General features: G+C 40.1%; 1 protein-coding gene across 4 annotated transcripts in view; it reads left to right on the forward strand.

The window, feature by feature from the left end:
• Positions 1–19,487, forward strand: part of Aagab (alpha- and gamma-adaptin binding protein) — a 42,848-nt gene that overhangs the window by 6,658 nt on the left and 16,703 nt on the right. For all 4 annotated transcript variants that reach the window (XM_013010207.1, XM_013010209.1, XM_013010208.1 and 1 more), the window contains exons 2-5: positions 12,551–12,741; positions 12,899–12,995; positions 13,936–14,025; positions 16,188–16,271. In XM_013010207.1, the coding sequence (XP_012865661.1) occupies positions 12,551–12,741; positions 12,899–12,995; positions 13,936–14,025; positions 16,188–16,271 (462 nt within the window). The remainder of the gene's footprint in view (positions 1–12,550; positions 12,742–12,898; positions 12,996–13,935; positions 14,026–16,187; positions 16,272–19,487) is intronic.

The following is a 19,487-nucleotide window of genomic DNA, read 5'->3' on the forward strand; positions in this document are numbered from 1 at the left end:
TACCCTGAGTTCAAGCCCTGGGACTGGCAATAAAAAGAGCAATGTCAGATTTACTGTTGTTTTAGGTTTTTCCCTCCTTCTTAAGCTGGTGAAGTTATGTCACCTGTTTCAGGAGGATGGAAAACTCAAATACAAGCTAATTATCTTTTCAGACCCAAAGGTACTTTAAAATATGTCCATGTTATGTTCCAAAGAGAGTGAGAGAGTATAAAATTAAAGTTCAGAGAAGCTATGGTTTCACAAAGTTGCTAAGCTGAGAAATGTTGGAGAGCCAATACTCAGTCTTCTGGGCATGAGAAATGTGTTTAAGTTTGGCAATTCAGAGTGGCTAACTAAGGGTAGAGGAACTTGCAATAGAAGTTTCTGCTAAAGCTCACAAAATAAGTTTATGTTTAGTCTTTTGTGGTTATTGGAGCCTTTGATGATGAAATGCATTAAGTTAAATAATGGTGAAAATTTTTGTGTCCCATGTTTCCCTCCATTTAGAGAATATTATTGTTTTTAAGTTTTAGATTAATTTTTGAAATACTGCTGATGATAAAATAATAATTATAAGGTATCCTTGTAGTAAAGCGTAGGGAGGGGTGGAGTAGGAGGAATACCAGTGGAACTATATCCACTCATTTATAATACAGTTCCAAAGTATTATTTTGGAAGATTCTGAGCATATCCACACTCAGACTTTTGTTTCCAAGCCACTGGCTGCTTGCTTTCATGCAGCGAAAGGTAAAAGAAAATGTAGAAAATATTCAGTGGCCATTTGGCTTAAACAACTTTTGCCCTGAATAATTCTTCATCAAACACTGACAATAAATAATAAAATCTGATATGCAATATATATGTATATATATATATTTTTTTGTCAGTTGTGGGGCTTGACCTCTGGACCTGGATGCTGTTCCTCAGCTCTTCAGATCAAGGCTAGCGCTCTACCATTTGAGCCACAGAGCCACTTCTGGCTTTTTCTGCTTATGTGATGCTGAGGAATCTAACCCAGGGCCTCATGCATGCAAGGCAAGTACTCTACCACTGAGCCACCTTCCCAGCCCAATGCAATAATTTTTTAAAGTTTAAAAGTATGGCGATTCTTCTAAATTTGGCAAGAATGATAATCTGGATGTAACATTATATTTATGTTGGAGCCCTGTGTACAGATACTAAATACATCTCTAGTAATTACTTACCCAGAAGGCAAGATTGACGTAGGTTAGCGCACGGGGACACTTGTGAAACTGAAGAAACCTTTATGATGGCTTAGATTCAACAAGTGACCTATTTGAGGTTATTACTTTTCCATGTAGACCTGAAGCTCATTCCACGCGGAGGTGGAGGGAAGTACCGCAGAGCGAGTATCAACATCAATCTTCTCAACGCAGGAAAATGTGTGGTCACTGGGTAATGAGCAGCATGGTAATGGTGCTAGGACAGAGCTGACGTTCTGAATTCGGCTGAGGTTTTTGTGGGGAAAGAAATTGGTGGCTTAAGCACGAAGGCCTGTCCTCTCCTTAGCTATTTGACTTTAAGCAAGTTAATGTCATCCCACAAATATTTACATGTGCCATCCATTGTTCTAAATGCTGAAGGCTAATGCCCCAGTCACCTCTGTCCTCAGTAAAATGAAAGCAATGTCACCTGGCTTCTGTCCATTTTAAGAGTGCTTCACTGATTTTTGATGGATTTAATTTGTGCTACTGATGTTACCATGAGATTTTAGAACATTTCTGTCATTCTAGAAAGAAAGCTGGGCTCCTTATTCTTTCAGCTTAGATTACCACGAATCTTACTGTCTTTATGATATTTTCTGTTTTGCCTTTTCTAAACAGTTTTATATAAATGAATTGTGTAACATGTACTCTTCTGTGTCGTGTTCCTTTCACCCAGCATGGTCCATATCATGGCAAGATAGCTTGTTCTGGCTGTTCTTCTCCTCAGCCATTGATGGACATTTTGGGTTGTGTCTACTTACTATGAATAATGCTATTATGAACATTCTTGTACAATTTCCTTCTTCTTTCCTTTTTATAAATGCCTAGGGTAGAATTACTGGATCGTATGATTAAGCTTATGCTTAATATTTAATATAACTGCCAAAGTGTTTTCCGTAGTGGCTGCCCCATTTTATGTTCCTATCAGCTGTGTGTTGAGGATTCCGTCTAGTAACTGTTACTGTTTGTGTTTCATTATATTCGGTTAAAGGCATCTTACCAAGTGTGAAAGATCTGATTGTATTGTGTTTTGTTTCTGTGTTATTACTGAGGCTTGAACTCAAGGCCTTATTTCTGACACTTGGCTTTTTTTTTTTTTTTTTTAACCAAAGATGGCACTCTACCACTTAGCCACAGCTCCACTTTAGTAGTTAATTAGAGATAAGAGTCTTAAGGATTTTTCTCCTGGGCTGACTTTGAACCATGATTATCAGATTTCAGTCTCCTAGGTAGCTAGGGTTACAGGCATGAGCCACTGGGGCCTGGTTTCTCTGTCTTTGATTTGCATTTCCCTAATAATACTGAGAATCTGTTACCTAATAATACTGAGAATCATTTCATGTGTAGTAGGCGATTCATAGCTTTTTCTTTGGAATGCCTGTCCAAATCTTTTTTGCCCAGTTAAATTTTCTTCATCTTATTATGGGTTTTTAAAAATATAGTCTGTAAGTTTGTTATGAATGTATTTTTTTTCCCCAAAATTCTGTTTGGTATTCTAGATGACATTTTTTTAAAATACGTAAGTCATAAATTCTGATGAAGTCCAATTTATCAGAGTTTTTCTTTTCCATGAGTCTTTGACCTTGTGTTGCCTAGTGATGATTTTATACTACCCTCCCCTCTTTTTTGGGTGGTATTCTAGTGCTAGAACCCAAGGCCTTGAGCTTGTGTGGGCAGGTGTTCTACCACTTGAATCACACCTGCAGTGATTTGATCCTTCTTAAAAGCCTTTTGGTTGCTGAGAAGTTGGACTTTTTACCTTTGTGACACTTTCCAAGAGACCAAACTTATTTTCACTATTTAAGCCCTGGGGTTGTAGGGTAATGTTTTTTTCTGAACTTACTTTATTTTGGTGAAGTCATTATGGACATATTTTCTTCATTCAGAGTAAATTAGAACCTACTGCAAATGTTTCATTCTAGGTAGACATAGAAATTTCTCATAAGGTTTTATTATATGATTTGTTTATGAAAACTTTCCATTTGAATATGAAAATTACTTTAATGTCATAATTTTCTCATTTGGAGTTTATGTAGTCTTTCTTCTAGAACATTAACATGGATAGCTTATTTCTAAGCATGTAAGATAAATGGCCAAATAATTTTCATGGTTAGTAGTCAATATAAGTGGAAGACATTTTCATCTGTGGTGAGAGGTTATGATATCAATTAGAATGACTAGTTTTAGTTCTCTGAGAATAAACAAAAGCAAATTTGTATTCCAGATTTTTATTTTTTATCATGCATATAGCTAAATCAGTTCTCCAGGGTTCCTTCCCTTAGATCAGAATTTCTGAGTTTAGATTTTGCTGACCCTTTGGACTAGCTAATTCTATGTACTGTGAATTGCAGGAGTTCCTGGCTTCTACCTACAGTATGCCAGTAGCATCTCTTACTTGTGACAACTCCCTTCCAAAAAAGTGTCCAACTGGGCACTGGTCTCACACCTGTAATCCTGGCTGCTCAGGAGGCTGAGTTCTGAGGATCCCTATTCAAAGCCAGCCCAGGCAGGAAAGTCCTTGAAACTCTTACTTCTAACTAACTAGCAAAACACTGGAAGTGGAGGTATGGCTCAAATAGTAGAGCACCAGTCTTGAGCAGAAAAAGCCAAGAGCACAAAGCCCTGGAGTTTAAGCCTAATACTGGTACACAAAAAAGTTTCAAGAGGGGGCTGGGAAGGTGGCTCAGTGGTAAGTGCTTGCTTGCTTTGCATACATGAGGCCCTGGGTTCGATTCCTCAGCACCACATAAGCAGAAAAAGCCGGAAGTGTCATTGTGGCTCAAGTGGTAGAGCACTTGGCTTCAGCTGAATTGCTGAGGGACAGCGCCCAGGCCTAGAATTCAGGTCCCAAGACTGACCCCAAAAAAAGTTTCTAGATATTGACATACACATTTATGGGGGTAAAACCCTGTTCCCATAGAGAACCATTGGTTTAGATGTATATGTAAATTACACTTTCGAATATACAGCAATAATGTAATTCAAAGAAAAGTTCCCTGCCCCCTAAAACTGGGTAGAAACTGCCTATGGGTTGTACCACAGGGATAAAGAGAGGCACTTTGCCTGTGGTCCCTGCCTGACCCTCACAAAACACTTCTCGGAATTCTCTCTTCCCTTCCTGCTGGCTGCTTTGTGTTCTTGTTCACATGTTTGCACTCATTGTGTTGTGAGCTCCTTAAAGACCTGTGCACACACACACACACCCGGTTATTTTAAGATGAGGTTGTGGTGACCTCTTCCAGATGACAACTGGGAGAAAGTAAATTTGAGGAAAAGGAGGAGGACTGGTTTGGGTTTCCTCTGCTCCAATGTTTAAAACTTTTCCACTGTGATATAAAAAGCTCAAGAGCGTGTGGAAATGTGGGACTAGAGTGGCTGGGAGAGAAGGGGCATGTCAGGGAGAGTCAGTAAAGGACACCAAGTATAGAGCGTGTCTGCTGCTTTCACTCTGCTTTGGTGATTGACTGGTCACAGCCTGAAACAGATGTGTGTGTGTGTGTGTGTGTGTGTGTGTGTGTGTGTGTGTGTGTGTGTGTGTGTGTGTGTGTGTGTGTGTGTGTGTGTGTGTGGTGTGTCCCAGATAGGATTGTGTGTGTGTGTGTATCCCAGATAGGATTTTGTGTGAGTGTGTGAAACAGGTGTGTGTGTGTGTGTGTGTGTGTGGTGTGTGTCCCAGATAGGATTGTGTGTGTGTGTGTATCCCAGATAGGATTTTGTGTGAGTGTGTGAAACAGATGTGTGTGTGTGTGTGTGTGTATCCCAGATAGGATTGTGTGTGTGTGTGTGTGTGTATCCCAGATAGGATTTTGTGTGAGTGTGTGTGTGTGTGTGTGAATCCCAGATAGGATTTTCCAGACATTTATCTGTGTAAAGCGCCAGCACCAGTGTTGCAGTTTTAACCTTTAAATGTGGTGTAGGCTGTGCAAGGCCCTTTACATTGCATACAGGTATCTGCTCATAAGATGTGACAGTCTCATGAAATTATGAGTATGAAATTGGAGCTGGTTGCAACAACCTGGACCCACTGCAATTTGTGTGTGTGTGTGTGTGTGTGTGTGTGTGTGTGTGTGTGTGTGCGCGCGCATGTGTACGTGATGCGCGCACATGTGTGTGGTGGTACAGGGGCTTCAACTCAGGGCTTGGGTGCTGTCCCTTACCTTTTTTTTTTTTTTTGCTCAAGGTTCTACCAATGAAGCCAAGTCTTCATTTTCAGCTTTCTGTGGTTACTTAATTGGAGATAAAAGTCTCACAGACTTTCCTTCCCAGGCTGTCTTCAAACTAGGATCATCAAATCTCAGCTTCCTGACTAGCTAGGATTACAGGCCTGAGCCACTGGCAACTGAGCCCATGGCAGTTTTTAAAGCCTTCACTTTAAGGGTTAATGAAAACTCTGGATTTTCAACTTTTCCCCATTTTGCTCAGTTCTTTTTTTTTTTTTCTTAGTGGCTACTTTCTCTTTCATCTGATGTCAGACCCTGTCACTGGCTGTAATTTTCCTAATTGCTTTCTCTTTTTTCCCAGTGCATGTCTTCACAATGGGAACGATTTTGAAAAAGAATGCTTTAGAAGGTGGTCAAAGCTAAAAGAGTGGCCTGAGCAACCTAAAGGAGGAGGCTCCTCCTAGAGTATTTGTTCCTCACTCTTATGCAGTCAGAGCAGAGGCACTTGGCTTACACATTTTCATTTAGTCAAAGCCATTTCAGCAGAGGTTTTGTTTTTTGGTTTTTTTTTTGGTCTTATTTCAAGAGTGAGTCATAGAGTGGTCAGTTAGGCCAGGGTCTTGCAAAGGCCAGCATTCCATTGCAGATACATGTGACCCCAGGTCTGCAATGGCTGTCTTTCATTCTGGAAAGGAAAGAGGAGGAATTTTTGGGTCTTCAAGAGAGATAGACAGACCTGCAGATTAGGAGGTCTAACTGGTGGTTAAGGAAGTTTCTGTTTGAAAAAGAAGTAAACTTAACGTTGTGTTCCCAGAAGAGAGCTGGTTTCTAGAAGGATTACCTTGGTCTGAGGTGGCAGCTGAGGGTACAGCAAATGGGCTTTAGCCCTCTGGACAGCATCTCACCAACCCTGTCATGATGAGCCAAACGCATTAATTCTATTGGAATTAAAAGGAGTCTTAACTCTGCTGCTGCTAAAGGAAAGAGATAGGAACAGTCTAAAACACAGTATCACTGCTTAGTTTAGCATGAACTTTTGGCTGAAGTGGGCAGGTGAGGGAGCAAAAGAAGAGAGAAGGGAGTGTGTGTGTGTGTATGTGTATAAAAATGACTATACAGTTACGATAACATACCTTGAATTTCAGTCTGCTTCCTAATTTTAAAAAGAGCAAGGCTAACTTTGTATTCATACCCAATTGCCCTCTCTGAGGGTAGGTGCCTCAGGATAAGCAGGGAGAGATGCATAGCTAGCTAGAGGAAGGAGATACTGGGTTACTCAACACAGCACTTGTCTTCTTCACACAGACCTTCCTTCGAACCTCTTGACTCTTTCTTAGATGACTTGTGTGGGATTGTAGGAGAGAGAAGGTCCTCAAGGCAGTGACCTCCACTGAGATACTGTAGAATTGATGGCTGCCTAAGAACAGTTTCTCCAATAAATAAAGAGGGAACATTTAGTTTTGCTAACTGGATGTGACTTCTTACATAAAACACAACACATTAACTATTTTAAGCTGTGAAACCAGCAATAGACCTGGCAATTAATTACCTAATGTTTGTCTCTTTAAAAATGATGCATTGCTGAGGGACAGCACCCAGGCCCAGAGTTCAAGGCCCACAATGAACAGAAAAAAAAAAAAGGTCTATTTATTTGGGGCTGGGAAGGTGGCTCAGTGGTAGAATGCTTGCCTTGCATGCATGAGGCCCTGGTTTGATTCCTCAGCACCACATAAGCAAAAAGAAAAAAGTCGGAAGTGGCGCGGGGCCCAAAGGGGAGAGTGTTAGCCTTGAGCTGAAGAGCTGAGGGACAGTGCCCAGGCCCAGAGTTCAGGCCCCATGACCGGACCCCAAAAAAAAAAAAAAGAAATAGAAAAAGAAAAATGATGCATATAAGCTGGGCACTGGTGGCTCACACCTGTGATCCTAACTACTTTGAAGGCTGAGATCTGAGGATCACAGTTCATAGCCTGCCTGTGCAGAAAAGTCCATGAGACTCTTATCTCCACTTAACCACCAAAAAGCCAAAATGAAGCGGTGGCTCAAGTGGCTAGCCTTGAAGGACAGCTCAGGGACAGTATTATGACCCTGAATGCAAGACCAGCATTCTCTGTCTCTGTCTTTGTTTCTCCCCTTCCCCCATTTTGCCCCCCCCCCCACATTAATGCATTATAGCTGTACCACAAGACCTAGCAATGTGAGAAAGCTGACATCCAGTAGAAGGCAAGTGAAATTACTCTGGATCTGAATTTGTACATAGCAGACTTGACTATATCACTGTTCTCTACAGTGAAGGGCAAAGAAGGGGGATTACTACAGATTTGGGTTTTTTTTGTTTTGCCAGTCCTGGGGCTTGAACTCAGGGCCTGGGCACTGTCCTTGAGCATCTTTTGCTCAAGGCTAGCACTCTACCACTTGAACCACAGCACCACTTCCAGGTTTTTCTGTGTATGTGGTACTGAGGAATTAAGCCCTGGGCTTCGTGCATGTTAGGCCAGCACTCTGCCACTAAGCCACATTACCAGCCTACTATAGGTTTTTTAAAAACTTACAGGTTTGTAAACTTACCTTTGATGTATGCATACCCAAATTCACAAATGGTTTCCTATAGATTGGTTTCCTACAGGTTTGTACAAAATGTCCTAATGTCCTAATGTTCCTGAAAGGAGACAGAGGGTACTTGAGGTGCAAAGGTAAAAGGCTCTGGAGTGGTATCTCTCAGATGTGAGCATCATTACATCACTGAAGGGAAGGAAGGAATGCTGTGGGCCTGACATCAGTTTTAGCCACTTGCTCCTTTGCTCTTGTTAGGCAAGCAGCAAGCAAGTTGGTCTTTTTTGGCCCTCATTGTTGTTCATCTGTGAAGTAAGTGAATAATCTTTAGCTAATCTCAAAACTCTTAAGCCGTGTACGCAAGTGCTTAGAGCTTTTGTTTTAATTTACAAAAGAATAAATTTGTTAAGCATATGAAACTGAATAGGAAAGATGAGGGAGGAAAGCTCTATTTAGTGTAGACATAAATTTACATTTTTACAATTAAACTAGATATTGATGGTGATGAGACAGTGTTACTCTTCTCCTTAGTTCTTATATGGCACAGATGTGATAATAAAGTCCATATGCAGCTTCATTGAAAGTGATTACACGTAAAATGTTAAAAGCAAAAATAAATAAATCTGTTAAGTAAACTGAGCTATCACCTTGTTTTAAGCAGCACAGAGAGGAAAGCAAAACCAACCCTCCCAGTTATTAAAGCATCAAAATGTGAGATTCATTTTTCTAATTTACTGGCTCTCATCCCTTTGGGATTAGAGAAAGGAGAAAGAAATAGCTTTTTTTTCTGCTCCTACTTACTTTTATTTACTTATTTCTAAAAGCTTTATTGAGGCCTACTTCACATAATGCAATTTGCCCATCTAACAGTTCTTTATATGTTCAAGAAGCTGTACAAACTGTCAGTTCAGTAATTTTTAGAAATTTTTCGTCACCCTAACAGGATCTCCGTAATTATTCTTTATTCATTCTCCACTTCCATCCCCCCTCCCACACCTAGCCTCTTCCCTCACCCTGCCCCCATAGACGGTCACTTATCTACTTTGTCTCTATATATGATTATGCTTATTCTGGACTTTCATTTTTTAAAAAATAATCCTCCTATCTTAACTGTCATCATATGTTGGTTGATATGTAACTATAATTATATATTACTATATAATCTGTCTGTCCTCAGCACTCCAGATATCTGTGTGAGATCATGTAGTACTTATCTTTACCCATTTTATTTCCTTACATAATGTTCTCCAGATTCATCTACTTTGTTGTGAATGACAACAAAGGATTTTACTCTTTTATAATTATACAGTATTCCACTGTGTAAATATATTCTAACATGTATAATTGTTAGAAAAGAGCTTCATTCTTTGTATTATTATATTAACGTGCAAACATGAAGACAATATAAAAGTGAAAAGTCAAGCGTTCTCATATTCTAAACTTAATAGATCCAAATAATCTAAATTGCATTAAAAAAAATGGAGCCGGCACCGGTGGCTCACGCCTGTAATCCTAGCTACTCAGGAGGCTGAGATCTGAGGATCGTGGTTCAAAGCCAGCCTGGGCAGGAAAGTCCATGAGACTCTTATCTCTAATAAACCACTAGAAAACTGGAAGTGGCCATGTGGCTCAAGTGGTAGAGCGCTGGCCTTGAGCTGAAGAGCACAAGGACAGCGCCCAAGCCCAGAGTTCAAGCCCTGACCAGAAAAAAAAAAATATGGAATGCTTCACAAATTCGTGTGTCATCCTTGCACAGGGGCCATGCTAATCTTCCCTTTATCATTCCAATTTAGTATATGTGCTGCCAAAGCAATCACTCTAAGTTGCATTTAATGAGTGTATGCTATTTGAATTGCTGTTTTTCACACAGTTGTAGGCGCTGATTTGAAGAAAGGTAACTCAACCTTTTGTTCTAGTTGTTTACTTTACATCCAGTTTAGGACTACTGTGGCATTGGTAGGATTCTTAGTCCTTTGTCTTTATACTTTGCCCGTTAAAAACAAGTGAATTCATTCCACTTTGCATTTCACTCCTTTAAAAATAAAAACCAGTTTGCTATTTTAAAAAATACACATGAATGAAGGTGGATTCCTATGTTGGTTCCTCCTTCCCCTTAATAAAACAATTGATGTATGCTTTTTGCCTTTTCTCCTTTGTTGTAGTTGTTGTACTTCTGTATGTGTTCTTATTGACACATTATGGTGTGTGTGTTGGCTCTGATATTCACCTCTTAGAAAAACAACCACGTTAGTATGCTGCCTGTGTCTAACCTTGAAATTTAGCTTTGAATATGGTGTAGACTTTGATCTAGTAGTTTATTTTCAATGAGACATTTTACATGAAAACAGAATCTTGATTTTCATGACTCATTTTCTTTCCTCCTGTTGAATTCCCACCAAACTTGTTCTCATGCTCCGTAAGGGACATTGTAGCTGGTTGCTTTCCAGTTGATTAACAGTAAATAAGAAATTATAACTTTAGGTAGAAGTTACACAGAACTGCTAACTTCTGAAGAGATAGGATAAGAGATCAGAGTTTGAAATTTGGGCACAAAACTGTTAACAGTTTTGATTTTAATACAAGTTTTGAAAAAGATAGTTTTATAGCATGCATATATCAACAAATCAAAATTAGTTTAAATTTGTCTTGTTGATGGTGCTGGTGGCTCACACCTGAAATCCTAGCTACTATCCCCTGCCCTGAGTAACAGAACACAGCAGAAAGAAAGCAAGGGAGAACTTTGTATTTTTCAGAATAGCAGTTCTTGCTAATAATCATAACTTTATTAACAAAAGAACCCTGTGTGCATATGGGCACACACATTCACAGTGAGTATACTGTACATTATTATAGCGGTTTTCTGAACTAAGTAACTCCTCCATGTCTATGTTAAGCAAACCATGATGCGGCTTTCCAGTTATCAAGATTAGCTCAGGAATGAAAATTGGGCTTCAAGTTTTCAAAGTCCTGCTAATTAGGAGTTGGGGGCATTTTTTACTTGTTCATCTTAGGGTACTCTAAAAAGAAGTTTTCCCACTGTGTTTCTCTGTGTTCTAAGAACCTAGTTGATGACATGCTTTTTTACTTCTCTTTTTTTTGTTTTTTTGGCTGGTCATGAGGCTTGAACTCTGGGCCCGAGCCCTGTCCCTGAGCTCTTCAACTCAAAGCTAGTGCACTACCACTTTGAGCCACTTTACCACTTCTGGTTTTCTGGTGGTTAGTTGAAGGTAAGAGTCCTGCAGACTTTCCTGCCCAAGCTGGCTTTGAACCGCGATCCTCGGATCTCAGCCTCCTGAGTAGCTAGGATTACAGGTGTTGAACCACTATCACCTAGTGCTATTTTACTTCTTAGGTACATTTCTTCCTATACCCTTACTACAGTAGCTTCCTGAAAGGTTTAGTTATAATGGAAAAGGTTTAATTTGCCTGACTTTTATACATTTAAAATTTGTCAGGAGTGTCTTTGTCAAACAAGAATTTGAGTTGGCTTTCAAAGATGATGAACAAGCCTGAATATAAATGGAATTGGAGTCTGTCATTAGCATCGGTTCTTTTGTTTCATTAATTGAATTAGTGTCTACACACTTACCCAAGGATTGTCTACAGCTTTTCTATTTTATTAATGGTTTAGCCTTAATCCCATCTTCCTTTTAGCATGCAGTAAGTATAAGTTGAAAATTCAAAGATTCTTAAAAACTTCCCCTTCCTACGAAGTACTTAAGCAATAAAATAAATGTGACTGTCATTTTTTACTCTGTACTAGCTCTTTTCTGGGTAGTTTTTTTTTTTTGTTCTACTACTATCTTAATAGTAGTAGACTTTTACATCCTTAAAGAAAATTAGCACAGTTTGTAAAGAAATGTACTCATTGCCTTATGTAACTGTAACCCCTGTTACAGTTTGCAATAAAATAAAATTAAAAAGAAAAGAAAAGAGAATCCTAGCTACTCAGGAGGCTGAGATCTGAGGATCATAGTTCAAAGCCAGCTCAGGCAGGAAAGTCCACAAGACTTTAATCTCCAATTAACCACCAGAAAACTGGAAGTGGCTTAAGTGGTAGAGTGCTAATGTTGAGCCAAGGGCTCAGGGCTAGAACCCAGGCCCAAGCCCCATGACCGCCCCCCCCCCTAAAAAAAAAAGAAAGAAAAAAAATTAGCTAGTGGCTGGGGTTGTGGTACAGTGAGAGTCTGGTGGTGGTGTGTGAGATTCTGGGTTTATGCATAAATAAATAGAGTACCATTGACTTAAAATATGTTATCATTGGGGCTGGGAAGGTGGCTCAGTGGTAGAGTATTTGCCTGCATGCATGAGGCCTGGGTTCGATTCCTCAACACCTTATAAGCAGAAAAAGCCAGAAGTGGTGCTGTGGCTCAAGTGGTAGAGCGCTAGCCTTGAGCTAAAGAGCTCAGGGACATCGCCCAGGCCTGGAGTTCAGGTCCCACGACTGATTAAAAAAAAAAAAAAGTTATCATTACCATTGTAATCAGTTGATCAGAGAAGAAAATATCCGAATGAAGATCCCTTTAGAATCCTTAGCTAAGGGAGGTAGCTAATCTAGTTATCTTACTGAAAAAAAAATTGACCATTGTATATTGTTTTTTCACTTTCCTTGGGAATACTGTGTTATTTATTTAGATATCCTTGGAACAGAAGATGTTATTGTGGAACCAGCTTCCAGTGATGCTGTGAGATATTACCCATGGACCATCGATAATAAATACTACTCTGCAGATATCAATCTGTGTGTCGTGCCAAACAAATTCCTCATCACTGCAGAGATTGCAAAATCTGTCCAGGCCTTTGTGATTTACTTTGACAGCACGCAAGTAAGACTTTGCTTTCCAGGGATCCTTGAGTAGGAAATTTTGGTATCTTTTCTTTGTTGTTGTTGTGGTGGTGGTGGTGGTGGTGGCGGCGGCGGCATTTGCTGTGAGTGCTTAATGGGTCATTTTCTGATTTTGTTTGCTTATATGCTCTTTCTAGAAATCGGGTCTTGACAGTGTCTCCTCATGGCTTCCACTGACGGAAACATGGTTACCTGAGGTGATGATTTTGGTCTGTGACAGAGTGTGTGAAGATGGTAAGGCCCTCAGATGGGATGTAGCTTTTTTTAGGGGGGGGCACACATGCATGCCCCAGCACTAAGACTTCAACTCAAGGCTTGAGCACTGTCCCTTAGTTTTTTTTCCTCCAGGCAAATGCTCTCCCACTTAAGCCACAGCTCTACTTCTGGCTTTTTGCTGATTAACTGGAGATAAGACTTTTACAAACATTTCTGTCCAGACTGACTTTGAACCTTGATCCTCAGATCTTAGCCTCTTGAGTAGCTACTAATACTCAGCATGGTAGATACCTTTGTCCTTTCTTGTAGACAGAGTGCCTTTTGTTTCCTCAACAGAGTCATAGGATTCTGTTAAGTTACAAAAATATTTTTGGCGACTGTATTTCCCTTTAGACTCTTATGATACTTCCATTGCTTTCAGAAGGAGTATTTTTTTCTTTCTTTTTAAAAAAGTATCATTATTAAATAGTTGTACAAGGGAGCTATAGTTCCAAAAATCTGGTTATTAATAAAATGATGTTTGGACAATGTCACCCCTTCCTTGTCCTCATTTCCCCCTTTTATCTTTACTGATTTTATTTTGTTTTGTTTTTTTTTGTCGGTCATGGGGCTTGAACTCTGGGCCTGGGCGCTGTCCCTTAGCTATTCAGCTCAAGGCGAGCACTCTACCACTTGAACTACAGCGCCACTTCCGGTTTTCTAGTGGTTTATTGGAGATAGGAGTCTCACGGTCTTTCCTGCCCGGGCTGGCTTTGAACCACGATCCTCAGATCTCAGCCTCCTGAGTAGCTAGGATTACAGGCGTGAGCCACCGGCGCCCGGCTATCTTTACTGATTTTAAATGCCTGGAGAATAGCATTGAAACTAAGGGGAAAACATTAAGATCTGTCAAGAGTATTGCAGGGGATGTTTATCGTATTTTACTTTTACATATGGAAATTTCTTTTTTGCATATTAGGAGTAAATCGACAAAAAGCTCAAGAATGGTGCATAAAACATGGCTTTGAATTGGTTGAACTTAGTCCTGAGGAATTGCCTGAAGAAGATGGTAAGTGTATGTCCACAGGAAGCCTGGCGTTTAGGTTGAGGGGGGGTAGTTTGTTTTAATGCAGAAAAGAATCATAATGAGTTTCAACAAACAGTTTTTCTCCAACTGTTTGAAAAGATATGAACAAAAATTCACCGTGCTTTTATAGTAATGTAATAATCCTCTACTTGTTTCATCACCCATTTTGGACTTTTAAAATGTTTATTGTTCGCTTTAATGGATGATAGTAATTTATCTAAAATTGTTGTCATTTCCCCAGTCCCTTGTTCTTTCCCTGATGCCAGACACGGAAGGTTGGTCCTATATTCACAGATAGAATTTATATGCCTTCTTTTGAATTTAGAGTAAATTAAGGCCAAAATCCTCATGGGTACCTCATACCTACCAATGTGGTTTGGGGACACTTGAAACCAAAAACACACCCAGCATTTCCCTCTGGCCTCCACTGCTGTCCAGACCATTCATCCCTATTTATGAGCTAAGAAATTTTAGTCTGCCAAACCTTGTAATTCAGCACCCGAATACAAATATTTGAATTCTCATAAGAAAAAAAACAATACTTAGTACTATGGTATTTCAGAGATTGGAGATGTTATCTATAGGAATAGAATCCTGCCAGAGAAAAAGAATGATAATGAAATAAGGCAGAATATTGTCATGGGTAGTGGTCCACTCCTATAATTGCAGTTAATTGGGAGGTGGAGATTGGCATTATCACAGTTTGAGGCCAACCTGGGCAAGAAGTTTAGGAGATCCCAATTCAACAAAAAAGCTGGGCATGGGGATACACATCTATAAGCTCAGTTGTTTGAGTGGTATAAATAGGAAGACTATGGTCTAAGCTGCCCTGGGCAAAAACCATGGAACCCTACCTTAAGAAATAACAAAAGGGGTCTGGGAAGGTGGCTCAGTGGTACAGTGCTTACCTTGCATGCATGAGGACCTGAGTTCGATTCCTCAGCACCACATATGCAGAAAAAGCTGGAAGTGGCGCTGGGGCTTAAGTGGTAGAGCACTAGCCTTGAGCTGAAGAGCTGAGGGACGGTACCCAGGCCCAGAGTTCTGGCTCCACAACCGACAAAAAAAAAAAAAAGTGGGGGGAAAAGAAGTGGGAGTAGAGCTCAAGTAGTAGAGCACCTGCATAGCAAGCAAGCATGAGGCCCTAAAGGCACATCTTCATTTTGTTTGTTTTTGGTAGTACTATTTGAGATAGATCTTGTTACCTATCTTTTAGGGGGTGGAAGTGGGAGGTAGACCTGAGCTGGCCTCAAATCATGATCCTCTTGCTATCTACCTCCCAAGTACCTGGGATGACAGGGCAATCCACTATGCCTGGCCTCCTGTACTTATTCCGAGAGTGTTGAAAATGAGTAGGTACACTTTGTCCTTCCACGTTTTTAGGTCTCTTAAAACTTGTGCCCGACTTTATGAATGTAAGCATGTTATGGAGTTGCTTATTTATGGCACTAGGATATTCTCTTCTTTTTGTTGTTCTCAAGTGTCAGGATCCCACTCTTACCATTTTGCAATCTCTGTCCCTTTGAACAATATTTTTGTATTAATTCAGTATGATGTTTTTGCAACAGTATGTCACTATGTAATCTAGGCTGACCCGGAATTTTCTGTGTAGTCCAGGCTGGCCTCAAACTTGGTAATCTCCTTCCTCAGCCTCCCAAATGCTTGTATTACATGCAGACTTGTGCTACTATACCTGGTAATTGTGTGTAATCTTAAAATAGATTTTTAGATATGTCATCTTTAGGTAAAGTGAAAACCCTCCTGGAATTTTTAAATATAAAATGTTCCCAAGCCATTTTTCTTCACTTATTTAAATGAAATATTCAAACATCTGTGACACTTTTAAATGTCAAATGTCATGTTATTGCTTCTTGCTCTCCATTGCAAACTGCGTTTTTGGTGCCTGGATATTACACCCAAAGTCTCATTCTTTCAAAAATTATGTCACTTGTAAGACTTTAAGATAAATATACCTCATATCTTCATCCAAACACATGTTACAGTGTGAAGTAATGAATAAGCAATATGATTAAGCCAAAAGTTCTTGAAAATATGGCTTTAGAGAAATATAAACACACATATATGAGTCTATGTAGATATATGTAAGCCTAAGTATAAATACATATGTTTCTTTCCCTGCTTAGATGATTTTCCTGAGTCTACAGGAGTAAAGCGAATTGTGCAAGCCTTGAATGCTAATGTCTGGTCCAATGTAGTGATGAAAAATGGTAAGCAACTTGAGACTAAAAGTAGTCAAGTTTTTTAAATTATTTGGATATGGGTGGAGCCATTAAAATAATCTGAAGCCATTAGATTTGTTCCCTGTCTCAGGTCTTCATTTGAAGAAAGAGCCAAAAGAACATTGCTAGGGATTTTTTACGTTTAATAGTTAATTCAGTGAGAATGTAGAAGTTACATATGATATGCTTACTATTGTTATGGCTATAAGAATTACCTAAAACTAAGATTTAGCCTCTACCCTTAAGAAGCTCTTGGTCCAGTTGTGGAGTTCAGTTGGGTAGTTTCAAAAGCCAGGTGGAGCTGGGCACTGGTGGTTCACGCCCGTAATCCTGGCTACTTAGGAAGCTAAGATCTGAGGATTTCGGTTCTAAGCCAACCCAGGAAGGGAAGTCCATAAGACTTTTTTTTTTTTTTTTTTGCCAGTTGTGGGGCTTGAAATCTGGGCCTGGGTGCTGTCCCTCAGCAATTCAGCTCAAGGTTAGCGCTCTACCACTTGAGCCACAGTGCTACTTCTGGCTTTTTCTGCTTATGTGGTGCTGAGGAATCGAACCCAGGGCCTCATGCATGCAAGGCAAGCACTCTACCACTGTGGCACCTTCCCAGCCCCCATAAGACTCATCTCCAGTTAGCCACCAAAAAAAAAGAGCTGAAAGTGGATCTGTGACTCAAGTGGTAGAGCATTAGCCTTGAGCAAAACATCTCAGGGATAGCATCAAGGCCCAGAGTTTAAGCCCTAGATCCAGCACGCGTGCACACACACACACGCACATGCACACGCACACACATGCACGCACGCACACATATGCCAGGTGGCCATATAGGACATCTGTTATGGGTACAGAATCACTGGTAGAGTCCCAGCACCAAAAACAAAGAATCATTGGTACCAGATATTTGACAATTGTAAATTTGAAGTGAAATTAGGTAGCTGGGATGTGTGCATACGTAGGCCCGTTCCCTAACTTCCTTAAGTAATGTGGCCACAAGGTGGTGGTCAGTTGTATTTTTTCCAAGCAAGTTCTCACAACATGTAAGAGGCAAGGAATTTATCATGAGAGATTAGTTACAATGATTGACCACAGAGTCTAAAGTGGTAGAGGGGAAAAGGAAATCAATGAAAAGGGGTAGTGTCAAGGTCCTGGGGTAGTGGAAGGAGAGTTGGATTTGAGGCCCTGTAGTGAGGGAACTGGAATGACATGGTGTGTGAAATTGAGATTATGGAGGGATTATAGCTATTGGTAATAATACATTTGTATATCACCTTGGGAATATGTGGTTGAGGTTGAGTTATGAGTTATTGGTGACATGGGAATTCAGTGAACCAAAACTCAGGAAAAATTGTTTATATTTGTATTAATTGGGGGATGGAAGGGGCTGGGAGGGGGAAAAGTGGGAGAATATGAGGGAGGTGCTAACACTGTTCAAAGAGAAATGTCCTCCTTACCTAGCTAAGATTATGAAGAAAAAGGAGAATGGCTGGAGGACCTCTTAGATGACCATGGTGAAGTATCTTAGACATTTGCCTTCAAATACAGTTTCTATGAGAGTATCAGTAGACTTGGATTTAGTACAGATTGTAGGAGTAAATATTTTCAATAGGGACCCAGTACATAGAAAGGATACATACCAAATACTCATTCACCTGCCCTTGAAGATGTTTTGCCTGGCTTCATTGAGAATCACCTAACTAGTAAGCACTGTTACTTCTGTGAGAGAGAGAGAGTGTGTGTGTGTGTATGTGTGTGTGTGTGTGTGTGTATGTGAAAGAGAGCGACAGAGAGACAGTGAGAGAGATATATGTAACATGTGCTCGCTCCTGCTCCATTGAGAATCACCTAACTGGTAAGCACTGTTTGTTACTGGGATGTGTGTGAATGTGTGTGTGTGTGTGTGTGTGTGTGTGTGTGTGAGTATGTGTGAGAGAGAGAGAGAGAGAGGTACTCTGCTGGACAGAAAACTAGTCAGTCACCTGTTTCATCTAGTACAGATGATTTCCCAATGATTATCCCCCCTTTTAGGATGATTGACTTAAATAACAGCTCAGTGTTTTGAAAAGGAGTACTAGAAACAACACATTACATAAAGAAGTCAAAGCACTCAGCAGATAACTTTTTGTGCTGATTATGGGAAAGGAGATTTGTTTTACTTTGTCATAATGCTGAAAATAATAGTAAAAAAAAAACTTTCTTGTCTATCAAAGATATATTTTGCCTTCTGCCCTATTACTGTTTTTATTTTGAACACTCTTTCTTAGTCTTCCTCAGAGGTAAAGAATGTTCTTACAGGGGCCAGGTAGGGGGTTGGCGTTTGTCTGTAATCCTAGCACTTAGGAGGCTGAGAGGGGGAGGGGGAGGGGAGAAAGATTCAGCTTAGAACAACTTGACATGATGAAGGGCATGGGGGGTAGAGTGAGGATTATCGAATATATATAAGAGATTTGTCATTGCAGGATATGTATTGGGCAAATAGGAATTGTTTTCTCAAATACAGATTGCTATATAACCCCTGGAGCATTCCCCAAAGCTAGCAGTTGTTTACCAATTACAAATAAAGTAGAGCATTACTGATCCAGGCATGGTTCAGTAGGTATGGTTCAAAAGGACTAGGAAGAATTCTTTTGGATACAGATGTATCTAATTCAAATAGAGAAGCCTCCTTGCAATCTTTTCCCAATGCTTTTCCATGCACTTAAAAAACAAATTTACTAGGTCTTTTAGTGGTTAGGTTAATCCAGAGTACATTTTCTTTGATGTGATTGTGTATGCCAAGTAGCCATGCCAAGGCAATTAGAGTACAGGATCTCTTTGTACACACCCATGGGGTTCTAGATGGGGAGAGATGACTTGTCCATATTTTCCACAGTAATTTGCAGAGGTGGTACCAGATAGTAGGTCTCCTGTTTAGGAGTATGTGTGCTTTTCCATTAAGGGTACTAGTTTGCATTATTGGCTGATCAGAGAAATGAGTGGTTAAATCATTTACTCCCTTGCCTGGGAAGTCAGTAGCAGAACTATGAGTTGACTGGCCATAGAGCTCCCTCATCTAGGTGCTCTGGCATGAGCAGGAGCTTAATGAACTGACTGGAAGAAATGATTACATGTGAAATTGGGAACATTTTTGTTTACTGGCTTTATATCTTTCTACAGTCTATGGAATGGTGTTAAAATGACTGTCCCATTGTCTCTATACTTATCGAAAGTACA

Source organism: Dipodomys ordii, unplaced genomic scaffold, assembly GCF_000151885.1.
Source record: "Dipodomys ordii isolate 6190 unplaced genomic scaffold, Dord_2.0 Scaffold11, whole genome shotgun sequence".
Classification (NCBI taxonomy): domain Eukaryota; kingdom Metazoa; phylum Chordata; class Mammalia; order Rodentia; family Heteromyidae; genus Dipodomys; species Dipodomys ordii.